A 25,160-nucleotide genomic window follows, 5' to 3' on the forward strand; every position below is an offset into this window, starting at 1 on the left:
GAGGGGCTGCTCCCCATTTCCTCCTTTCTAATACAGCTCGGCCACGCTCACGGGTTCCACCCGAGAGCACATAGCAGAAACCACCGGGTCGAAGTCCTCCTCGAGCCCGACTAAGATGTGGGAGATGATGTCATCCTCGTCTACCCTCTTTCCAGCCGCGATCAGTTCATCGCAGAGGGACCTGATTTTCCCAACGTACTCCGTGATGGATGAGTTGCCCTTCTGCAAGTTGGCGAGGGCGATGCGGACGGTGGTGGTCTGGGAACGGGTTCGGGATGCAAGCATACCCTCAACCGTATTCCAGAGCTCAGCCGAAGTGTGACATGATGCAACCTGGATGGCTATCTCACGAGGGAGAATCGTCAGAAGGTATGAAAAAACTTGCTGATCTTTCGCGTACCAGGTCTGAAACTCCGGGTTTGCTGCCTTCGCCGTGGTCTTGCCATCAGACGAGGTTACGTCGATCTGCATCGGTGGTGGCGGCTGCTCGACGTCGAGGTACTTCTCCATCTGCGCCCCCCCCCCCCCCCCGAATGGCGGAGAGCACGGTCGCGCGCCATAGGGCTTGATTGCCCTTGCTGAGTTTCTCTGTGGCGGCGTCAGCGAATGGCGAGACAGGGAAGGAATTTGAAGATGTCTTCATGGATGAGTTCGAGGGCAGCTCTGATACCATGAAAGAAGAAGAAAAAGCGTGGAAGCGTATGCCTTCCTGGCAGGGACGCGTACGTGTTAAATACACAGAGAAGATTACATCGGAGGCGCATGTTGTTGCAAGTCTTTGCCCCTACTCCAAGCTACACCGGATAAGGCTTGATCTATACTAACAACCTGCGCTAGTTACAATACACACGCACACGCAAATACATACGTAACAGTATGTCACGCTTCTACAAGTACAGCCTATACTTTAACACATACAATTTTCATTTGTGAAAAAAAAAAGAATATAGTACCTGTATCTCAAACGAATTAGGTGTTTGTTTCATATTTTCTGATTCAGCTTCATTGGCAAAGCTGAAGCGGGTCCATGAAGCTCAAAAGAGCCGGGCAGCTACTACCTCTAAATTAAATCTCTTCAAGACCGGAAGAGCACAAAATTTCTGAAAATTTGTTCGAAAATTTGACCCCACATACATACATGCATGCATATAAATAACAAAATATTTTAAAAGATGATATAGAATAATAAAGTAAATCAAGTCGGAGAACAGCAGGAAGGCACGACCAATTCAAGTTCAAGTTCAACCCCGGAGGAGGGCTGGCGAGCAATATAATGGAGAAGAGGTGAGGCTCATCCGGTGCCGCCGAAGAGCGCCTTGAGCTTCTTGACCTGCAAGTCGTCGAGGAGGGTGACCTTGGTGAGCACCTCCGACGGGAGGTTGTTGGCGAAGAGCGCAAAGTCGAGGGTCTGCACGCCGGGGTTGGGGCTGCTGTAGGTGGAGAGCGCCACGGCGGTGGTGTTGCCGAGGTTGTACTGGAAGTGCGGCTGGCCCTGCGGGAGCACCATCATGTCGCCCTTGTACAGGGTGTTGGTGTAGACCCTGTTGCTGGAGGTGGCGCTGATGAAGCCGCACGACAGGGTGCCCTCCACCACGAAGATGAGCTCCGTGGCCGCCGGGTGCCAGTGCAGCGGCACCACGCCTCCTACCGCGAAGTCGACGCGCGCCGCGGAGATGCCCAGCCCGTTCACGCCGGGGAAGCTGGTGACGAAGGCCGAGGACAAGCTGATCTTGAACGGGTTGACGGTCGGGCCTGTGGTGCCCAGGCCGCGGTAGTAGAAGTCGTCGGCGGTGACGGCGGCCTGGGGCTTGCACGGGTAGCCGGCCGGCGTGTCGCTGCTGGCCAGGTCGGCCACGCAGAACTCCTTGGCCAGCTGGGCCTGGGCGACACACCAAAAGAGCAGCAAGGGCAGCAGCAGGGAGAGGAGGAGCACAGCTTTTGCCATGGCGTACGTTTATAGTACTTGAAAAATGTGTGTGATCCACTCTTGAGGCCGTACGGTACTCTCTTGTTTATATCATATATATACTCATGTATGTATATAGGAGAAGTAGAGGAGAGTTTGATCCAGTCAGTCAGTCACTACACAATCAATCCAACTTGAAATTGATCAACCATATAATATATATATGCAACTTGAAATTCATCAACTATATAAGCAAGTTAGAGTCTAGTCAAGGATGAAGCAGGCCGGTTGCGTGTGGTTAACCGCACCGTGTGTCAGACCGCCGCCGGCTAACCGCATGCACGTGTTCACTTCAGAAACTACGTATTGAGAACATTCTTTGGGTGGTACGTATGTCATGGGGATTAAAGTAATTATTAGGTCCATGACACACCGCAATGACTTGCGAAAACAAGCAATCCGGCTAGTGGATTAGCAAACAATCTTTGGGCTCTGGAATTCCACGGGATAGAGATGAGATTCGTGCATTTGGTTGTGCTACCTATAATTTACTCTAAATAATTCAAGCTTCCAGCCTTAATATAGTGGATCGCCCATGTGCTCAAATTCTAAAACCTTGGCGAATCACGCAACATCTTCTAGAAATTATTGAAAACATAGTCATACGTTAGGGGGATTATTAAAATAATTAAACAACACTAACTAAACTCAAAGGGCTTGATCAGACAAATATAAATAGTTTGAGGGCAAAATTTGGCACACACGTGCCGCAATGACTTGTGAAAACAAGCGAGCCCGTCTCTCGATCTGTCACACACGGCTAGTGGATCAGCAAACAATCTTTGGGCTCCACGGGATAGAGATGAAATTGGCTATAATTTAGCCTAAACGAGCTCTCCATACAACTGGAGTGCATGCGCTTAAGCAATGTCCTAAATCCAAACAAGAGGTATGTAATACTCAAAATTATGCACTACATTTTTTTGAGGGAAGGCCATCATGGCTAGCTTTATTAAAATTAAACAAAGTTTACATCGTCTACGAGCTTACTGACAACACAGTCAGGAGGCTCGTCCAACCAACTGAAAGAAGATTTATTACAGAAACAAAAATTAGCTAGCGCATGAGCTGCTTGATTACAAGAACGATAACAATGCTTAAAAATGACCTTCCCCATCAAGGAACTAGTATCCACACATTCCGCGAAGATTGCCGCCGCTGAGTCCCACCATCTAGTTTGACCATTACAGAAGTTAATAACTTGTAGGGAGTCTGATTCAAATTATGCACTACATTAATGTTGCAAACTTCAATTATTTAGGAGAATTCCAATGATGTGTGCCAAAACGCACATACCAAACAACAACAGATAAGGGGCGACCATCCAACCCAACGCACTAGATGCCCGTCCTTTGTTTTTGTATATCCGGAGCACTCAAAATAATTAAAGATAAATATCATTCTTCATCCATAATCACGTTGTGCAAATATTCCAATGCAACAATAATTCAGATATTACAATTTACACACAAAGTTTTCGATAAAATAGTTCAATTTTGAATTCAACCTATTCTGACACATTTTTTAGTTCTCCCCTCGAAGCACCCACAAATGCTCTAGCAGATCATCTGAAGTTGCTAATGAGTTGCTCGATCATGAATCTTTTGATGCATTTGGATAAAAACCTCGAACGACATCGAATTCTGCTCTGAAGTTGGATAGGATCACCAATTGCTCAAATTCCAGATTGTGACGAACTCTGTCACTTTATTCCTCCAAAATCATGTTGTGCGTGATCACACAAGTTGTCATCATCTCCCACAACGTATCTCCATCCCATAGTTTTGCCAGCCCTCAAACAATCGCAAATGGGCTTCGAGCACTCCAAATTGCCTATTGACACCCTTTCTAGCTCCTTCCTATCTTTGTGCAAAGTGAGATCTTTTCCCACCCCTTGGATCAGAGATGACCTTGACTAAGGTAGTCGACATAGAATAGATACCATTAGAAATATAATAGCCCATGTCGTAGTCATGATCACTGATGGTATAATTGCACGGAGGAGCTTCTCCTTCACACAAACTTCCAAACAATGAAGGCTGGTGTAGTACGTTGATGTCGTTGTGAGACCAGGGCATCCCAAAGAAAGAGTGCCAAATCTAGAGGTCTTGAGATGCTACTGCTTCAAGAAAAATGGTGGACCTTACAATGGCCCTGATATTGTCAATGTACATCATTTGCACATTCCATTCATTGCGAGTGCATGCAGTCCAAGGCTCCGAGCAAACCTAGTCACCTCTTGACTGCCATGAGCCTTGCATTGTCTTTGACAGTTGGTTCTCTCAAGTACTTTGGTCCAAACACCTTGACCACCGCAGTCGTAAACCTGACCATGGCTTCAGGACACGTGCTTTCGCACATCCGGAGGTACTCGTCCCAGGAATCTGCAACCTTGTCATAGGCAAGTATCTTAAATGTAGTTGTGCACTTATGGTAACCAGATATAATCCAATTTTCCAATGGCATCCTTCTTCAAGATGAAGTAGTCATTGTAGGCCCGGACACAATTGTCGAGGTGATTGAACACAATTTGACGCACCTAGAATCGACGGTGAAAATAGGTCTCGAATAGTGCATTGGCGACAAAGTAGTATTCCATCAGCATTATATGTCGTCACTTGTTGTCCCTTGATTGATCCCTTCAAATTGAGAACATGCTCGTCGACACGTTCAGCATCATCAATAACCACCTGCATCATCGGCGTTTCATCCTCACCTGACAAGGACGTATCATTGAACTAGGCGTAGTACTCCTTGTCTGAACACTTGCCAGGAGTGGTGTCCACCATGGACTACAGTGTGTAGGGGTGAAGGGTACCTGAGCGGCGGCTATCGGCAGTTCCCGCTCATACTTTCTTTTTATTTCTAGTTTTATTTTTTTCTTTATTTTTCCGTTTTTATCAGGTTTGTGATGTTTTCCCAATTTCGCGAACATTTTTCATTTTTTTGTGAACTTTTTCATAACCCATAACTTTTTCTGAAATTCATGAACTTTTCCCAAATTTCGTGAAGTTTTTTCAAGTTAAGATTTTTTTTCAAATACTTTGTGGACCTTTTCCAAATTTGTGAAACTTCTTTTCATTTTTGCGAACCTTTTCCAAAGCACGAACTTTCCCAATCTTGAACACCTTTTCATATTTGCAGAATTGTTTGCAAATTTTATGAACTTATTCCAAAAAATTTGAACTTCTCTCAAAATTTTGAACTTTTCTCAAAATCTAGGCCAACTCCTATTTGGCGCTTTCCTTCCTTGTTCGTACACAGAGCTCATGTGCCTACCCTGTTGTGTCTATCCATATAACCTTCTCTAGATTCGGATTTGGGAAGCTACTACAAGTTTCTACTTTGGTTTTTTTTCCTATGTTTTCTTGTTGCGATTTCCCTATCGGTTTCTATTTGTTCTTTTTATTGTTTTTCCTTCTCTGCTTCCCTTTTTATTTTTATTTTTTCATTATTTTTTAATTTATTTTAAATCTTGTAAATATTTTTAAAACCAGTGAACATTTTCAAATCAATAAAAAAATCAAAAAATATTTTCAAATCCATGGATATTATTTCCAAAAATTCATGTACTTTTTTAAATTTGCAAAAGTTTTTTCAAATATGCATTTTCTAAATGATGATTTTTTTTCAAATTCATATTATGGTTTAGGGCATTGTAGGAATTTAAATATACGTAAGAAAACAGAAAAACAAAAAGGCTCGGACTAGGAAAAAAAGGGAAAACAAAAGCTTGTAGTGGGTCGGCCCACTAGGGTCTGTGCTCGAGGCGAGCGGTTCATCCGTCTTGCACGAGGCACATGGACACGCCCGGGTGATTCGCCCTGTCCGGATGTCCATCAGTCCATGGGCTCCAAGAATTCTAGCGACAACTAGTGAAAAAATTGTGGTGACCGCTTAAAAAGACTCACTCAACTAAAAAAAGATTAAAAAACTCACATTTCTTCATCAACATAGCATGAACTAAATTAGCCCCGAAAATGTCCTCAACTTGCCCACCAAAAATAGTCTAAAATTGAGCTCATGAAACTTGGCTATGAGAAAAATCAATGTGACGCCCCTATGTCTTCTCTCATGCTTCCCGGTTAAGTTTCAGACTTGCTCCCGTCGGCTATCATCGGCTCCTGCTTGTACACGGCTCGGCCTCGTGATGGCCGGTCGGCGCTCCTCAGGCCGTCCCGTCCCTACTTTCGTCATTGCAAAAAGTGTGTGATGCTACACAGAGAATTCAGGCACATGATGTTTAGCAAAATCGATTAAGAGAACAATCAAAACTAAAGCAAGTAGAGCAAAAAAGTCCACCCGCCCCCCGCGTCGCCTCCAGGGGCGACACGTGTGGAGCCCTAGACTGAGCCGTCGCGGGCCTCCCCCGTCTCCTACCTCCCCCCCCCCCCCACCCCACCCCGATCGCGGATGAGGTCGTCGTGGCGGACGGCGACGGCGGGGGTTTCCCCTTTGATCTGTAGCTGGTAAATTGACGGGTGGAGGGAGGCTCGGCCCTCTTCTGCGGGGCGCCGCAGCGGCTTCGGTGGCTGGGTTCTCCAAAGTTGCGTCTCCGACGGGTGGCAGCCGCGGTGGCGGTGCCATCGGGCTCTTGGGCTACGGCCCAGTGCTCCGGCCGGTGAGTCAGGGTGGGGTGGCGCTCCCTCTTACGGCCTTTTGGTGGCTTCTACGCTCGCAGGCCTGCTGCTCGCCGGCCTTTGGTGGCCTCTGCGACGCTGATACGTCTCCAACGTATCTATAATTTTTGATTGCTCCATGCTACTTTATCTACTGTTTTAGGCAATATTGGGCTTTATTATCCACTTTTATATTATTTTTGGGACTAACCTATTAACCGAAGGCCTAGCCCAGATTTGTTGTTTTATGCCTATTTCAGTGTTTCAAGGAAAAGGAATATCAGACGGAGTCAAAACGGAACGAAATCAACTGGAGAAGTTATTTTTGGAAGGAAAGCAACCCAGGGAACTTGGAGTGCACGTCAGGGGAGATACGGGCTGCCCACGAGGGTGGGGGCGCCCCCCCCCCCCCGGCGCGCCCCCTACCTCGTGGGGCCCCCGTAGCTCCACCGACGTACCCCTTGCACCCATATATACCTACGTACCCTAAAATTTCCAGAACAGAAAATAGATCGGGAGTTCCGCCGCCCCAAGCCTCTGTAGCCACCAAAAACCTCTCGGGAGCCCGTTCCGGCACCCTGCCGGAGGGGGATCCCATCACCGGTGGCCATCTTCATCATCCCGGCGCTATCCATGACGAGGAGGGAGTAGTTCACCCTCGGGGCTGAGGGTATGTACCAGTAGCTATGTGTTTGATCTCGCTCTCTCTCTTGTGTTCTCTCTCGTGTTCCTCTATGGCACGATCTTAATGTATCCCGAGCTTTGCTATTGTAGTTGGATCTTATAATGTTTCTCCCCCTCTACTCTCTTGTGATGAATTGAGTTTCCCCTTTGAAGTTATCTTATCGGATTGAGTCTTTTTATGAGAACACTTGATGTATGTCTTGCTGTGATTATCTGTGGTGACAATGGGATATCATGTGCCACTTGATGTATGTTTTGGTGATCAACTTGCGGGTTTCGTGACATTGGGAACCTATGCATAGGGGTTGGCACACGTTCTTCACTCTCCGATAGAAACTTTGGGGAACTCTTTGAAGTACTTTGTGTTGGTTGGATGAATCTGAGATTCATATCGTATAATCATGCCCATGGATACTTGAGGTGACAATGGAGTATCTAGGTGACATTAGGGTTTTGGTTGATTTGTGCCTTAAGGTGTTATTCTAGTATGAACTCTATGATGGATCGAGTGGAAAGAATAGCTTTATGTTATTTTACTATGAACTCTTGAATAGATAGAACAGAAAAGATAACTTTGAGGTGGTTTCGTACCCTACCATAATCTCTACGTTTGTTCTCCGCTATTAGTGGCTTTGGAGTGACTCTTTGTTGCATGTTGAGGGCTTGTCATATTATCTATCTATGTTGTTATTGTTGAGAGAACTTGCACTAGTGAAAGTATGAACCCTAGGCCTTGTTTCCTATCATTGCAATACCGTTTACGCTCACTTTTATTATTAGTTACCTTGCTGTTTTTATTATTTCAGATTACAAAAACCTTTATCTACCATCCATATTGCACTTGTATCACCATCTCTTCGCCGAACTAGTGCACCTATACAATTTACCATTGTATTGGGTGTGTTGGGGACACAAGAGACTTTTTGTTATTTGGTTGCAGGGTTGTTTGAGAGAGACCATCTTCATCCTACGCCTCCTACGGATTGATAAACCTTAGGTCATCCACTTGAGGGAAATTTGCTACTGTCCTACAAACATGTGCACTTGCAGGCCCAACAATGTCTACAAGAAAAAGGTTGTGTAGTAGACATCAGACGCTGTTGCAGCTGGGGGCTCGCCGGATATGGTCATCTTGGCCGGGTATGGCTCGTCGACCCCTGCCGGCGGTAAGGTGGATGGATCCGACGTGGTGGTGGCGCCACCATGGTGCCAGAGGTATGCGGGCCAGCGGGTGTGTGGATTAGCTGCAGGTCATCCCTGCCATGGCTGGTTGCGTGGGGGTGTGGAGGCCAGTTGCTCCGGGTGATAGCTTGCATGGCTTTTGCCGGTGCCGACGACGCGGCGCCCGCGGGCATCGTTCTTCCTTCCCGAACGGTCGTCGTGGAGCTCTCTAGCCTTGTCCACCTCCGGGGTTGGTCTTCGGGTGAAAGCCTATATGGCCCTGTCGCAGGGTCGGGCGACGATGTTGTTTGAGCGTCGCTTCCCTCATTGGGGCGTCGTCTTGAAGACTCGTTCCCCTCTACGCTTTCCTTGGGCTGGACGTGCACGACATCACGGTTGGATGGTGCCCAACCAGTGATGTGAGTGTTTGGCGTTGCGATTTGTGCGGCAACGACGATGGTGGCATGCGGAGTTGGGTCGCGGTTGGTCCTTCTGATGTCGGTGGTTTGATGCGCCAATGGGTGCGCCTCTATTTGTTTCTCGTTGTGACAGAGAAGTCAGAGTTGCACGTGGCGGGGGCCCTGGGGCAACGATGACTCCATGAGGGCGGTTTCAGCGGACGGTGTTCTCCGGAGATGCGATGGACTAGGTCGGTGCGAGGGTTGCAACTTTCTCCTGCGAAGCGCATCAACAAAATCAAAGCTGCCGGTCCTCGACGTCTCGGCCGATTGCTTGGATGTGGCCGACGAGGTCCTCGCGTGCCACTCGTTCGGAGGGGTCAGTAGCGAAGTCGGGGTTGGCTGCTCGGGGAGAGGTGATGACGATGACATTGCAGGCCACCTCGATGGTGTCCTCTCCTTGACGGCGTGTGTGGTCTTGTGGGTGCCAGGTTGGCCGGAGTGCCCTATTATGTAGGCGTGTTGTAACGGTTTTCGCCCGGGTTTCATTAATAAACGGACAATTGTCTTTTTCTTAATCAATAAAAATGGCAAATCTTTTGCCTTGGTTTAAAAAAAATAAAACTAAAGCAAGTGGAGCATGCATGTGTCATGTGGAACAGTGGAGGTGTGTGGGGACAGGGGCAGGGTAGGGGTGGCAGGGAGTGAAGTGCGGCAAGGAGCGCGCGGCGTCCTCTCACTCCATCTCTTGCTGCATGGCATGGCATGCATCATGGTCTTGCATGGAGGAAGGAAGAGGAAGGGAAGCTCACGTACGTAGGAGTAGTATAGCGTGCATGCCATCCATTCTTCCACTCGGTTTGATGATCCTTGGATCCCACAGCCACACCCTACCATCGACGACCATCTAGCTCTCTCTCTCTCTCTCTCTCTCCATCGGCGCGGTGCGGCCTCACCTCACCTCCGGGCTCCGGCCATCCATCCACCCATCTCCCCGGCCGATCGACGAGCGAGCAAACAGTCTGCGTCTGCATGCATGCACTCATCCTCATCCAGGCCGGCGATCGATCCATCGATCCCCTGCCTCTGCGTCGCTGCATGCAGGGAGAGATCCGACTTGTCTAATTGAATTGATTGCTGCATGCGAGCGTGGCGTTGATCCATCATCAATTGATCGCCCGCCGGCGGCCATACGCATACGTGTGGTGTGGGAGGAGGAGGAGGAATTGAAGGCGGTGGCGCAGCCGGGAATAATATATACTGTAATCGATAGATAGATCGATCGATCCATGAAGCAGCTCAAGCCTCGGCGAGTGGGCGCCGGGGACGAGGAGGCGGCGGCGGGGGTGGTGGTGCCGCTGGCGCCGCGCAAGGACTACTGCTGCTGGTCGTGGTCGTCGTGGTGCCTTTTGAGGGCCTTGACCCTGCTGCTGGTCCTCCTCACGGGCGTCCTCATCGGCTTCGGCGCCAGCGCCAACATCTCCCGCTACTACTACTACACGTTGCTAACGGGCACGAGCACGTCGTCCAGCTCGCCGCCGTCGCTGATCTCGAGCAACAGCCCGACGCCGCCGTCGACGCTGGCCATGTCGTCGGAGCAGCACATCAGCCAGCCATTCATGTCGTTCGTGCACCCGGGGTCGCCGGAGGGGCACTCGATGACGGACGCGGAGCTCTTCTGGAGGGCGTCCATGGTGCCCCGGGTGGAGGAGTACCCGTACCAGCGGGTGCCCAAGGTGGCGTTCCTGTTCCTCACGCGCGGGCCGCTCCCCTTCGCCCGGCTGTGGGAGCGCTTCTTCCGTGGGCACGAGGGGCTCTACTCGGTGTACGTGCACGCGCTGCCGGAGTACGTGCTCAACGTGTCGGCGACGTCCCCCTTCTACGGGCGGCAGATCCCCAGCCGGGACGTGTCGTGGGGGTCCATCACCCTCGTCGACGCCGAGAAGCGGCTGCTCGCCAACGCGCTCCTCGACCATTCGAACCAGCGGTTCGTTCTGGTGTCGGAGAGCTGCGTGCCGGTGTTCAACTTCCCGACGGTGTACGAGTACCTGATAAACTCGGCGGCGAGCTACGTGGAGTCGTACAACATCGACGTGCCGCAGTGCGCGGGGCGGTACAACCCGCGGATGGCCCCCGACGTGACGGAGCAGCAGTGGAGGAAAGGGTCGGAGTGGTTCGAGCTCAGCCGGGAGCTGGCGGTGGACATCGTCGCCGACCGCCGCTACTACCACGTCTTCCGCAAGCACTGCACCCCGTCCTGCTACCCCGACGAGCACTACATCCCGACCTACCTCCACCTGGTGCACGGGCCCAGGAACGCCAACCGGACCATCACATGGGTCGACTGGTCCCGCGGCGGCCCGCACCCGGCCCGCTACGGCAAGGCCTCCGTCACAAAGGAGTTCATACAGGCCATACGCAACAACGGCACCCAGTGCCTCTACAACGGACGGCCCACAACGGTGTGCTACCTCTTCGCAAGAAAGTTCGCGCCCAGCGCGCTCGGCACGCTCATCAACCTCACCACCACCCTACTCGACTTCTAATCTCTAAATTAAATAGCCTCTTCTTTTCTTCTTCTTCTTCTTCTTCTTCTTCTTCTTCTTCTTAGCTGATTGATTGATTGATTATATGGACCGTGCTTGCTAATTACTTACATATACTTAACTATCTACCTATGTATGTATGTATGTACGTATGGATGTATACAGACAACTTGTGATTTATAATGAATCATGAATGAATGACAGACAACTTCATTGTGAATCACTTCAAATTAGGAGAAAGGCCGAGCTTCATGGAGGCCTTTATTTTTGAAAAACTCAAATTCAAACTTTTAAGGTTCAAAAAATTCTGAAAAAAAATGCATGTATGTAAGGATGTAACACACACACGTGTTAAAAAAACCTGAGAGATTAAGGGGAACGTGGGAACACATTACAGCCCGAATTCAATACAATTTATCGATCAAGTAATCCTAGTGATTACACATGTACATCTCATGTTGGGCAAAAAATTAACACTAAACACTATCCCGTTGAGCTTATATTGGCTGCTATGGCAAAAGGGGACCATAGCCCCCCACCTACCCTACAAATCCATTATATATACCTAAACCTAGGAATGGTTTGCACTCAAACTGAAGTTTCAGTTCGGTTTTTCCATTGGTTTGCTTTGAGCTGGATTAAATGGGCTGAGCACGTGTGGTAATTTGGTCTAGTGTAGGCTTAGGGTTTATTACTAGATTGGCTTGCTTTGGTCTGCACAGAGACCGAACAGTCACAGCCCATTTCAATCCATAAACAAAACCTGAATCGAGTGACCAATTCGATTGTACCTCTGTACGATAACAGCGATTCCATCCGCCACGCACGGGTTAGGTGTCGTTGCCGCCGGTGGCGTCTGCCTGACGCCAAGCCTTTCGTGGCTGGTGCATGTGCCCCCTCTCGCCTCTGTAGGTAGGTGATATGCTGATGACTACAAAACTGTGCAGGCTTGGCTTGATTGGATTGCCCAGATTACTTCAGAAATCATTATGCCTGATTGGGCTTGGTCGTCAATTGCTTATGCCCTTTTCACATTAGGCTTTATCCATGGTTTGAGCTTGTAGTTGCTGAAATTTTTGTCTATTTGGGTCTAGCCCAATAGCAGTTTCAGAAATTCCTAATAAATCCTAGAGGCCCAGGCAGCCCATTCGTGCAAGGCAAGAGGTGGAACTAAAGTTTAGTCCCATATTGCTAGTTTGGAGGGAGTTGAACCTCTTTATAAGGGAGGTTCTTTCCCCACATGTATGAGCATGAGAACAAGAGGGACATCCACGCGCGCTCCTCCCGGCTTGCGGCGTGCACCGCAGGTCGGGACAGTAGGCCTCCGAAACCGCACCTTTTGAGTCCTGTACGAGAGAAGGGTGATAAGGCTGTTGTCCCGCACATGTTTGTCCCCTTTCTATTAGAGGTTCTGCTACAGTTCCTGGTTCTAGTATTTGCCCTAGATATGTTAGGCTCTATTTCATATATGCAACTTGCTATATATGAACATGATGTTTACCTTCTCTTTGTCAAATCGCATGCCTTATTTTATCACTGCTATACTAGCCATGCTTTATCTAGTATTTCTGTTAATAAAATCATTCGGTAAATTGCTCATATATCCAACAATCCAAAAACCTTATTATAGGCAATTTACCCCCGAGTGGTTTTGCTGCTTCCATGAGACCTCCTATGTTTGAGGGTATCCACTATAAGAGGTGGCGCGTGAGAGCAGTCGTATGGTTTCAGACCATGAGTTGCTATGACGCCACTATTGGCAAACCTGAAGGAGAGCAGGATGCCCAACAGGCACACGCTTTTCAGAAAATGGATACCTTGTTTAAGGCTGCTCTCTTGAGTGTTCTTGGTGAGAACATAGTTGATTCTTATGCGTCAATTGATAATGAAAAAGATATGTGGGATGCACTCGAGGCCAAGTTTGGGATCTCGGATGCTGGCACTGAGCTGTACATCATGGAGCAATTCTATGACTACAGGATGACTGAAGAGCGCTCCATGGTTGAGCAAGCTCATGAGATACAGTCAGTTGATAGAGAAGTTGAGCACTTCAATTGTATCCTACCGGACAAGTTTATTGCCAGAGGTATCATCACTAAGCTTCCTCCCACGTGGAGGAACTTTGCTACCTCACTGAAGCATAAGAGGCAGGAGTTTTCCGTTCCGGATCTCATTGGTACTCTTGATGTGGAAGAAAAGGCGAGAGTAAAGGACAACCGTGCTCGAGGTATTGAGGGAGGTTCTAGTGCCAATCTGGTACAGAAGAAGAACTTCCAGCCCCACAAGTTCAAGAACAAGGGCAAGTTTGATGGTAAAGCAAAGTTTGACGGGAAGAACAAGGCTGTGCAGCACACGAACTTCAAGAAGAAGAATGACAAGAAGAAAGGTGTTTGTCATGTGTGTGGAGATCCTGATCATTGGGCTCCTAGTTGCCCCAATCGCTATGACAAGCATCATCCTGGGAAAGGCGGCAAGACCGCTAATGTTGTCATTGGAGACACTGACATGAAGGATGCTGGGTATGATATATTTCCCACTATTCTTTCAGTATGTCATTCTCCTGATTGGTTGATTGACACGGGTGCTAATGTGCATGTATGCGGTGATATTTCCATGTTTTCATCTTATCAGACCACAGGGACTTCAACCGTGCTGATGGGCAACGGTTCAAGTGCTTCTGTTCGTGGTGTTGGCACGGTCGATCTGAAGTTTACTTCGAGGAAGATCATGCGACTGAAGAACGTGCATTATGTCCCCTCCGTCAATAAAAATCTTGTTAGCGGATCTCTTCTGTGTAGAGATGGCTACAAGCTTGTCTTTGAGTTGAATAAATTTGTAATTTCCAAGTATGGAATCTTTGTTGGTAAAGGCTATGAGTCAGGAGGCCTATTTTGTTTATCCTTATCAGACGTTTGCAATAAAGTTGTTAATGATATTTGCAACAATAGTGAATCAAATGTTCATGTTAACTTTGGTTGCATGTCGTGACTAGCGAAGTTGAACTTAATCCCTAGTTTCACCACTATCAAGGGATCCAAGTGTCAAGTGTGTGTGCAAGCTAAGCAACCACGTAAGTCTCATGTGACTGCGGAAACGAGAAATCTTGCACCACTAGAACTCATACATTCAGATCTATGTGAAATGAATGGTGTTTTGACAAAAGGTGGAAAGAAATATTTCATGACGTTAATTGATGACTCCACTAGATACTGTCATGTGTATCTTCTGAAATCTAAGGATGAGGCTTTGAACTATTTCAAGATCTATAAAGCTGAAGCTGAAAACCAACTTGATCGAAAGATCAAGAGGCTTAGGTCCGACCGTGGTGGAGAGTATTTTCTCAAATGAATTTGATTCCTTTTGTGCGAAACATGGTACAATCCATGAGAGGACGCCTCCCTATTCACCTCAGTCAAATGGGGTGGCCGAAAGGAAGAACCGTACTCTAACTGATTTGTTTAACACCATGTTAGATATATCGGGTCTCTCCAAGGCATGGGGGGAGGCGATATTGATAGCATGTCATGTCCTAAACCGAGTTCCCACAAAGAACAAAGAGATAACTCCATTCGAGGAATGGGAGAAGAAAAGGTTAAAGCTCTCTTATCTATGAACCTGGGGTTGTTTTGCGAAAGTCAATGTGCCAATTCCAAAGAAGCGGAAGCTGGGACCAAAAACTATGGATTGTGTTTTCCTGGGATATGCTTTTTCATAGCATTGGTTATAGATTCTTGGTTGTAAAATCTGAGGTACACTACTAGGGAAAAGCCTAGCAGTAGCGCGGGTTTTGGGCCTATCAGTAGCGCGGGCAGGAGCGCTACTGATAAGGCGCTACAGCTAATGCTTAGCAATAGTGCCCCTGGACCCACGCTACTGCTAAATTGACTTAGTAGTAGCGCTTCTTCAGAACAGCGCTACTGGTAATTAGTAGTAGAGCTTCTCCTCTCCCGCGCTACTACTATTATTTAGTATTTTATTTCTTTTTTATTTCTTGTTATATTCATACACCTTTACACAAGTTTTCATACAACAGGAATTTAGAGATTGTTTTTACATCATAATGAGTTATTACATCATGGGGTGAAAGAACCGTGGACTAGTTTCAAGTGGATGTCCATCCACTTGAAACTAATCCGCGGTTCTTTCACCCAATGATATAATAATATCATCATCATCATCATATCATTAACAACTTATCATCATAATACATCATTGTCATATAACACCTCCTCAAGATCATCGTTTTCATCATTGACATCACATAACACCTCCTCAAGATCATCATTATCAACTCTAACACATTACCACATAATAAACATATTGTACCTCATAGCACCTATTACATTCGATTAAGACCTACTACATTTTCTAAGGTAAAATAGCAAAAAACAAGATAGCCCCTGACTCTCCATTATGGAGAATGGAGATTAGCCTATCTCCAATTCTTGCCTTTCGCTAAATGTTACTTCCAAGAACCTCCTTGCGAATGTCCACACATTTCTTCCATTCTTTGATGAACATGTGTTCATGGGTTTTAGAAATCCGATATGCACAGGTGAGCTCTGTAGATCTACCTGGCAGTATGTTCAGAACTGAGAGGCGACCACGCAGAGACATCAGATGAGGCACACAATCCATCAGGAGTTTCTGTTGAAAAACATAATAATAACTTCGTAGTTAGCAATGATGTACTAGTTTTAGAAGTATGCAAAAGATGCACGGATGTCGTAACAGTAAAAAAATCTTACCAGGGTATCTCCATAGAAGTTACCGTGGTTCAACGCATGCACTAGTGGCACGTATTCACCATAATTTGGAGGAGTTCGATAATAGTCGTTGTAATTCTCAAGAAGAGTACAAAATGCGATCAGATGATTTTTCTCCTTATACGTTAATTCGGTGCCATCGGTGTAGTGGGTTTTATCTACCATCTTCCGCACAGTCTTTGAAGAATCAAAATAAGCTGTCAATGGAAATAAGCTATCAACTATTTTGAAATAAACAATATAAATTAGTTAATAACTATGTTTGAGAAACTCACATAGCGGTACAATCGGAAGCGTATCAACAAGGACCCAAATGTCCATATTGTCTTGCTCGATGTCAGGATCACCAAGATCCATGGTGACAATCATACCCTCATAAAAACCATACATTTTGCAAAGTGATTCCCAATTTTGGCAACCAAAATGGGTTACGCTCTGAGCATTGCACAGATGTACTTCAAAATCCATATCATGATGGGTCCTCAGGTGTATTTTCTTTGTTTCGAAATTTTCATGGTCTTCAAAACCCATCCTCTCCAAGACATAGCGTCTTGCATGGCATGGGATAAGCTAGTCGAATTGTAAAATATGAAAATTAGAGGTTGAAATAGTTGAAGTCATGCTTGATTACGAAAAAAACACTTGTCGTTGTTGCGTACCGTTTCACAATCAAAGGTCTCCTCGAGCTTAATGCTGAAGCGCCGATCTTAGTCCAGCCGAACGAACCTGTCGCACATACCTCGATCGTCCAGCTACACTCCCCTGGGAGACTGTCGTCGTCCGAGTACGACATTTCCTACGATCATAATTCAAAGATTAAACTTGTACATATTCTAGCACAAGTCATGCCAGAATTCACAAAAAAATCCGGCATGACCTTTGCTAAAAAAGGACATATCGAGCGCCTGAAATTTGCCGGAACGGAAATTAATCAACACTCCGGCAAAACATAGGCCACTCGTAGATGTAAACTGAACATGAACGGCCACATGGGCAACCACATATCCTATTTGAGCAACAACACAAGATATACAAGGATATTTGGCTGGTCTCACCTCGATGTCGGAGGGGGTCGGTGACTGGGACGACGGCGGGGATGTCGGAGGGGGTCAGTGACGGGGACGACGGTGGTCACCTGAAACCATATAAGTTATCACTAATACATCCCGAATAATTCCTTAAACTAAAAAATAACAACAAATATGACATGTTCAACTAATTTTATTAATTCAACTAGTTCTTACTAAATATAAACTTACTATAAATAGAAAAAAAACTAGTTCTTTCTAAAAATAAAGTAGTTCAACTAGTTATATTAATTATCTTACTAAAAATACATTAGTTCTATTAATTCAACTAGTTCAACTAGTTTATTAATTTACTTACTAAACTAGTTCAACTACAACTAAAGTAGTTCAACTACCACTACTACTACTAAAAATCTAGTACTAACTAAGCAACATCTAGTACTAGCTATGAACCCTAAATTAACATCTACTACTACTAAATCTAGTACTAACTAGTGGCAGGGGTGGGGGGCGACGGAGAGGTAGCTAGGGGCGGCGAGGTCGAGGGCGGTGGGAGGAGGGCTGCCGGCGGAGGAGGGAGGAGGGGCGGCCGCAGGCGGAGGGAGGAGGGCGGCGGCGGAGGAGGGAAGGGCGGCCGCAGGCGGAGGAAGGATGTGCGAGGAGGAGGGAGGAGGGACGGAAGGAGGGGAGTACCTCGGCGGCGGACGGACGAAGGCGGCGGCGGCGACGACGCACGACGACGGTTACGCGGGCGAGAGTGAGAGTGTGAGTGAGAGGGCCGGTCGTGCGCATGGGGATAAGGTAGGGATAGTTGTAGCACGTTTGCCAAAACGCGCTACAGCTAATCTGAATAGCAGTAGCGCTGTTTAGTATAGTGCGCTACTGCTATAACTAGCGGGGGGGCGAGGTCATGGCAACTATAGCAGTAGCGCTGTATGCGGTGGACGCGCTACTGCCATTTTCCTGTAAGCAGCGCGTTTTGATAACACGCGCTGCTGCTAAATAGCAGTAGCGTAGTATTTTGAAGAGCGCTGCTGGTAAGATTCTGTGTATACGCTTTTCCCTAGTAGTGGTACCTCACATGTATGTCGGTATGATCATGGAGTCTAATGATGCGACTTTCTTTGAAGATATCTTTCCCATGAAGGATATGGCTACCTCATCTAATCAGGAGATGCCTAGTTCATCGAATCAGGAACCAGTTAAAATTACTGAACCTTCCATTTCGATGGAACACTTTGAAAGTCCTGTGGAGGAGAATAATGAAGTTCCTACTAGGAGCAAGAGACAGAGGACTACAAAGTCTTTTGGTGATGATTTTCTTGTGTATCTCATAGATGACACTCCCAGTTCTATTTCAGAGGCCTATGCATCTGAAGATGCTGACTACTGGAAGGAAGCAGTTCGTAGCGAGATGGATTCCATCTTGGCGAATGAAACTTGGGAGATAACTGATCGTCCTTATGGGTGCAAACCTGTAGGATGCAAATGGGTATTCAAGAAGAAGTTAGGCCTGATGGTACTATTGAAAAGTACAAGGCTCGGCTCGTGGCTAAGAGTTATACCCAAAAGGAAGGTGAAGACTTCTTTGATACTTACTCACCTGTGGCTCGACTGACCACTAGTCGAGTTCTACTTTCACTAGCTGCCTCACATGGTCTTCTCGTTCATCAAATGGATGTTAAGACTGCTTTCCTAAATGGAGAGTTGGACGAGGACATTTATATGGAACAACCAGATGGGTTTGTAATAGATGGTGAGGAAGGGAAAGTGTGCAAGTTGCTGAAGTCTTTGTATGGACTCAAGCAAGCACCCAAACAGTGGCATGAGAAGTTTGAAAGAACTTTAACAGCTCCAGGCTTTGTTGTGAATGAAGCTGATAAATGTGTGTACTATCGCCATGGTGGGGGCGAGGGAGTTATGCTTTCCTTGTATGTTGATGACATACTGATTTTCGGAACAAATCTGAATGCTATTAAGGAGGTCAAGGATTTCCTATATCGTTGTTTTGAGATGAAGGATTTAGGAGTGGCTGATGTCATTCTGAACATCAAGTTGTTGAGAGACGATGATGCTGGGATTACATTGCTTCAATCTCACTATGTGGAAAAGATATTGAGTTGCTTTGGCTACAGTGACTGCAAGCCCTCTCCCACACCATATGATGCTAGTGTGTTGCTTCGAAAGAATCAAAGAATTGCTAGAAACCAATTGAAATATTCTCAGATTATTGGCTCGCTTATGTACTTAGCCAACGCTACAAGACCTGACATCTCTTTTGCTGTTAGCAAACTGAGCCTGTTTGTCTCAAAACCAGGAGATGTGCATTGGAAAGCTCTAGAGAGAGTTTTGCGTTATTTGAAAGGCACTACAAATTAGGGAATTCACTACATTGGGCATCCAAAGGTGCTTGAAGGGTATAGTGACTCAAACTGAATCTCAGATGCTGATGAGATAAAGGCCACAAGCGGTTATGTATTTACTCATGGAGGTGGCGTTGTTTCTGGGAAGTCTTGCAAGCAGACCATCTTAACGAAGTCAACAATGGAAGCAGAACTCACAGCACTAGATACAGTTACGGTCGAAGCAGATTGGCTTCGCCGGCTCTTGAATGACTTGCCGGTTGTTGAGAAACCTGTATCGGGTATCCTTATGAATTGTGACAATCAAACTGTGATCATGAAAGTGAACAACTCAAAGGATAACATGAAGTCATCAAGACACGTTCAGAGAAGGTTAAAGTCTGTTAGGAAAATGAGAAACTCCGGAGTTATTGCATTGGATTATATACAAACGTCTAAAAATCAGGCAGATCCTTTCACTAAAGGTCTATCACGTAATGTGATAGATAATGCATCGCGGGAGATGGGTATGAGACCCTCAATATGAGTTGTTCACAGTGGTAACCTATTCTTTGTGACCGGAGATCCCGTGAATTAGAAGTGGAAGACATGTTGTTGGTCAACTGGGAGGAGAGTACCCTTACAGTTAAATATACCACTCCATGTAGATGCAATACTCTCCTAATCTGCATGGCAGGTTGATGTATATCTTAATGTGTTCTAAGTGGCTCTTTGAAGCAGAGATGTTGTCCTGCAGAACATTTTTTGAAGAACGCACCTATATGAGTCTGATTGTTAAACGTCGCAATCTATGAGAGTACGGTTCTCTCTAGTAAACTCATGAAAGGTCTCGGAGTACGATGCATAAGCTCCACCCGCGGGGAAGACCCAGGGTTGCCATGTACCGATCAAGGCTTTGTGTGAAGCTAGATTCGCAGAAAACTTGCAGTTCAAGGCCCAGTCCACTGTTCAAGTTGCTTACTAGTGTAGCATAGAGTTCTAGGTGGAAGTTCAACTTAACAGTCTCCACTGCAATACCGGTATATAAAACAGTGTTTGGAACCAAAGGCAAATTTTGTGTGCCTATGGGATCTGGTGGGGGATTGCTGGAATTTTTCTCTATTTGGTCTAGCCCAATAGCAGTTTCAGAAATTCCTAATAAATCCTAGAGGCCCACGCAGCCCATTCGTGCAAGGCAAGAGGTGTAACTAAAGTTTAGTCCCATATTGCTAGTTTAGAGGGAGTTGAACCTCTTTATAAGGCAGGTTCTTTCCCCACACGTATGAGCATGAGAACAAGAGGGACATCCACGCGCGCTCCTCCTCCGTCGTCCGCCTCACAACGCCACGCCTCGTCACGACACGCCGCGCCGCGGGTTGCAGGAATGAGCCGATGTCTAAATTTTTGCCACGCACGACGGGTATACGAATGGTCACACGGGAGCTCAAAGGTTGCTTCACCTCCCATCGCAGCCTGTTCGCGTCCCTCTCCTGTGCCTATATAAGAGAGGTCGCTCCTCTCCAGAGATACACATCAGAAGGTCCTCTTCCTCTTGCCACACAGTTCCTGAGCACTGCGCTGCTGCTACAATCTTCCCCATCTCGGCTTGTGGCGTGCACCGCAGGTCGGGACAGTAGGCCTCCGAAACCACACCTTTTGAGTCCTGTACGGGAGAAGGGTGATAAGGTTTTTGGGGAGCGCTCTGCACGACTATTGACTTCTTCGTCACGGACGCCCCGGACTCCGACAACTACTTCCCCGACGTCGACAACCTCCTCGATGACCTGGAGGACACCGACCCCAAGTCCAGTGCCTCTGCTCCTGCTGCTGTCCCCTACGTGTGTGTCCCCTTTCTATTAGAGGTTCTGCTACAGTTCCTGGTTCTAGTATTTGCCCTAGATATGTTAGGCTCTATTTCATATATGCAACTTGCTATACTGTCTGCTCTAGATACGTTTAGTTACGGCTCATATATGAACATGCTGTTTACCTTCTCTTTGTCAAATCGCATGCCTTATTTTATCACTGCTATACTAGCCATCCTTTATCTAGTATTTTTGTTAATAAAATCATTCGGTAAATTGCTCATATATCGAACAATCCAAAAACCTTATTATAGGCAATTTACCCCCGAGTTGTTTTGCTGCTTCCATGAGACCTCCTATGTTTGAGGGTATCCACTATAAGAGGTGGCGCGTGAGAGCAGTCGTATGGTTTCAGACCATGAGCTGCTATGACGCCACTATTGGCAAACCTGAAGGAGAGCAGGATGCCCAACAGGCACACGCATTTCAGAAAATGTATACCTTGTTTAAGGCTGCTCTCTTGAGTGTTCTTGGTGAGAACATAGTTGATGCCTATGCGTCAACTGATAATGAAAAAGATATGTGGGATGCACTCGAGGCCAAGTTTGGAGTCTCGGATGCTGGCACTGAGTTGTACATCATGGAGCAATTCTATGACTACAGGATGACTGAAGAGCGCTCCATGGTTGAGCAAGCTCATGAGATACAGTCAGTTGCTAGAGAAGTTGAGCACTTCAATTGTATCCTACCAGACAAGTTTATTGCCGGAGGTATCATCACTAAGCTTCCTCCCACGTGGAGGAACTTTGTGTTGGGTTTCGTAGTAATTTCAAAAAATTTCCTACGCACACGCAAGATCATGTGATGCATAGCAACGAGGGGAGAGTGTTGTCTACGTACCCAACGCAGACCGACTGCGGAAGCGATGACACGACGTAGAGGAAGTAGTCGTACGTCTTCACGATCCAACCGATCAAGCACCGAAACTACGGCACCTCCGAGTTCGAGCACACGTTCAGCTCGATGACGATCCCCGGACTCCGATCCAGCAAAGTGTCGGGGAAGAGTTCCGTCAGCACGACGGCGTGGTGACGATCTTGATGAACTACAGCAGCAGGGCTTCGCCTAAACTCCGCTACAGTATTATCGAGGTATATGGTGGCAGGAGGCACCGCACACGGCTAAGGAATAGATCATGTGGATCAACTTGTGTGTTTAGAGGTGCCCCTGCCTCCGTATATAAAGGAGGAGAGGAGGGGAGGCTGGCCGGCCAAAGGGGGGAGGCGCAGGAGAGTCCTACTCCCTCTGGGAGTAGGATTCCCCCTCCAATCCTAGTCCAACTAGGATTCCTCGGAGGGGAAAAGAGGAGGAGGGGGCCGGCCACCTCTCCTAGTCCTAATAGGACTAGGGGAAGGGGGGCGCGCAGCCCATCTAGGGCTGCCCCTTCTCTTTTCCACTAAGGCCCACTATGGCCCATTTAGCTCCCGGGGGGTTCCGGTAACCCTCCCGGTATTCCGGTAAAATCCCGATTTCACCCGGAACACTTCTGATATCCAAATATAGGCTTCCAATATATCAATCTTTACGTCCGACCATTTCGAGACTCCTCGTCATGTCCGTGATCACATCCGGGACTCCGAACAACCTTCAGTACATCAAAATGCATAAACTCATAATGTAACTGTCATCGTAACCTTAAGCGTGCGGACCCTACGGGTTCGAGAACAATGTAGACATGACCGAGACACGTCTCCGGTCAATAACCAATAGCGGGACCTGGATGCCCATATTGGCTCCTACATATTCTACGAAGATCTTTATCGGTCAGACCGCATAACAACATACGTTGTTCCCTTTGTCATCGGTATGTTACTTGCCCGAGATTCGATCGTCGGTATCCAATACCTAGTTCAATCTCATTACTGGCAAGTCTCTTTACTCGTTCCGTAATACATCATCTCACAACTAACATATTAGTTGCAGTGCTTGCAAGGCTTATGTGATGTGCATTACCGAGAGGGCCCAGAGATACCTCTCCGACAATCGGAGTGACAAATCCTAATCTCGAAATACGCCAACCCAACATCTACCTTTGGAGACACCTGTAATGCTCCTTTATAATCACCCAGTTACGTTGTGACGTTTGGTAGCACCCAAAGTGTTCCTCCGGTAAACGGGAGTTGCATAATCTCATAGTCATAGGAACATGTATAAGTCATGAAGAAAGCAATAGCAACATACTAAATGATCAGGTGCTAAGCTAATGGAATGGGTCATGTCAATCAGATCATTCAACTAATGATGTGACCTCGTTATTCAAATAACAACTCATTGTTCATGGTCAGGAAACATAACCATCTTTGATTAACGAGCTAGTCAAGTAGAGGCATACTAGTGACACTTTGTTTGTCTATGTATTCACACATGTATTATGTTTCGGGTTAATACAATTCTAGCATGAATAATAAACATTTATCATGATTATAAGGAAATAAATAATAACTTTATTATTGCCTCTAGGGCATATTTCCTTCAGTCTCCCACTTGCACTAGAGTCAATAATCTAGATTACACTGTAATGATTCTAACACCCATGGAGCTTTGGTGCTGATCATGTTTTGCTCGTGGAAGAGGCTTAGTCAACGGGTCTGCAACATTCAGATCCGTATGTATCTTGCAAATCTCTATATCTCCCACCTGGACTAGATCCCGGATGGAGTTGAAGCGTCTATTGATGTGTTTGGTCCTTTTGTGAAATCTGGATTCCTTTGCCAAGGCAATTGCACCAGTATTGTCACAAAAGATTTTCATTGGACCCGATGCATTAGGTATGACACCTAGATCGGATATGAACTCCTTCATCCAGACTCCTTTGTTCGCTGCTTCCGAAGCAGCAATGTACTCCGCTTCACATGTAGATCCCGCTACGACGCTTTGTTTAGAACTGCACCAACTGACAGCTCCACCGTTTAATGTAAACACGTATCCGGTTTGCGATTTAGAATCGTCCGGATCAGTGTCAAAGCTTGCATCAACGTAACCTTTTACGGTGAGCTCTTTGTCTCCTCCATATACGAGAAACATATCCTTAGTCCTTTTCAGGTATTTCAGGATGTTCTTGACCGCTGTCCAGTGATCCACTCCTGGATTACTTTGGTACCTCCCTGCTAAACTTATAGCAAGGCACACATCAGGTCTGGTACACAGCATTGCATACATGATAGAGCCTATGGCTGATGCATAGGGAACATCTTTCATATTCTCTCTATCTTCTGCAGTTGTCGGGCATTGAGTCTTACTCAACTTCACACCTTGTAATACAGGCAAGAATCCTTTCTTTGCTTGATCCATTTTGAATTTCTTCAAAATCTTGTCAAGGTATGTGCTTTGTGAAAGTCCAATTAAGTGTCTTGATCTATCTCTATAGATCTTAATGCCTAATATGTAAGCAGCTTCACCGAGGTCTTTCATTGAAAAACTTTTATTCAAGTATCCCTTTATGCTATCCAGAAATTCTATATCATTTCCAATCAGCAATATGTCATCCACATATAATATCAGAAATGCTACAGAGCTCCCACTCACTTTCTTGTAAATACAGGCTTCTCCAAAAGTCTGTATAAAACCAAATGCTTTGATCACACTATCAAAACGTTTATTCCAACTCCGAGAGGCTTGCACCAGTCCATAAATGGATCGCTGGAGCTTGCACACTTTGTTAGCTCCCTTTGGATCGACAAAACCTTCCGGTTGCATCATATACAACTCTTCTTCCAGAAATCCATTCAGGAATGCAGTTTTGACATCCATCTGCCAAATTTCATAATCATAAAATGCGGCAATTG

At 46.5% G+C, this 25,160-nt stretch overlaps 2 protein-coding genes across 2 annotated transcripts; one reads left to right on the forward strand and one right to left on the reverse strand.

Annotated features, from left to right (window-relative positions):
* Positions 1 to 760: 760 nt before the first annotated feature.
* Positions 761 to 1,967, reverse strand: LOC123043011 (germin-like protein 8-14). Its single transcript, XM_044465337.1, has one exon. It carries the CDS (start codon positions 1,943 to 1,945, stop codon positions 1,292 to 1,294), a length of 654 nt encoding a protein of 217 aa, XP_044321272.1. The 5' UTR covers positions 1,946 to 1,967; the 3' UTR covers positions 761 to 1,291.
* Positions 1,968 to 10,117: 8,150 nt separating this feature from the next.
* LOC123039789 (glycosyltransferase BC10-like) lies at positions 10,118 to 11,393 on the forward strand. The gene has a single exon (XM_044462796.1). It carries the CDS (start codon positions 10,118 to 10,120, stop codon positions 11,372 to 11,374), a length of 1,257 nt encoding a protein of 418 aa, XP_044318731.1. The 3' UTR covers positions 11,375 to 11,393.
* The last annotated feature ends 13,767 nt before the right edge of the window (positions 11,394 to 25,160 follow it).

This window comes from Triticum aestivum, chromosome 2B (assembly GCF_018294505.1).
Source record: "Triticum aestivum cultivar Chinese Spring chromosome 2B, IWGSC CS RefSeq v2.1, whole genome shotgun sequence".
NCBI lineage: Eukaryota > Viridiplantae > Streptophyta > Magnoliopsida > Poales > Poaceae > Triticum > Triticum aestivum.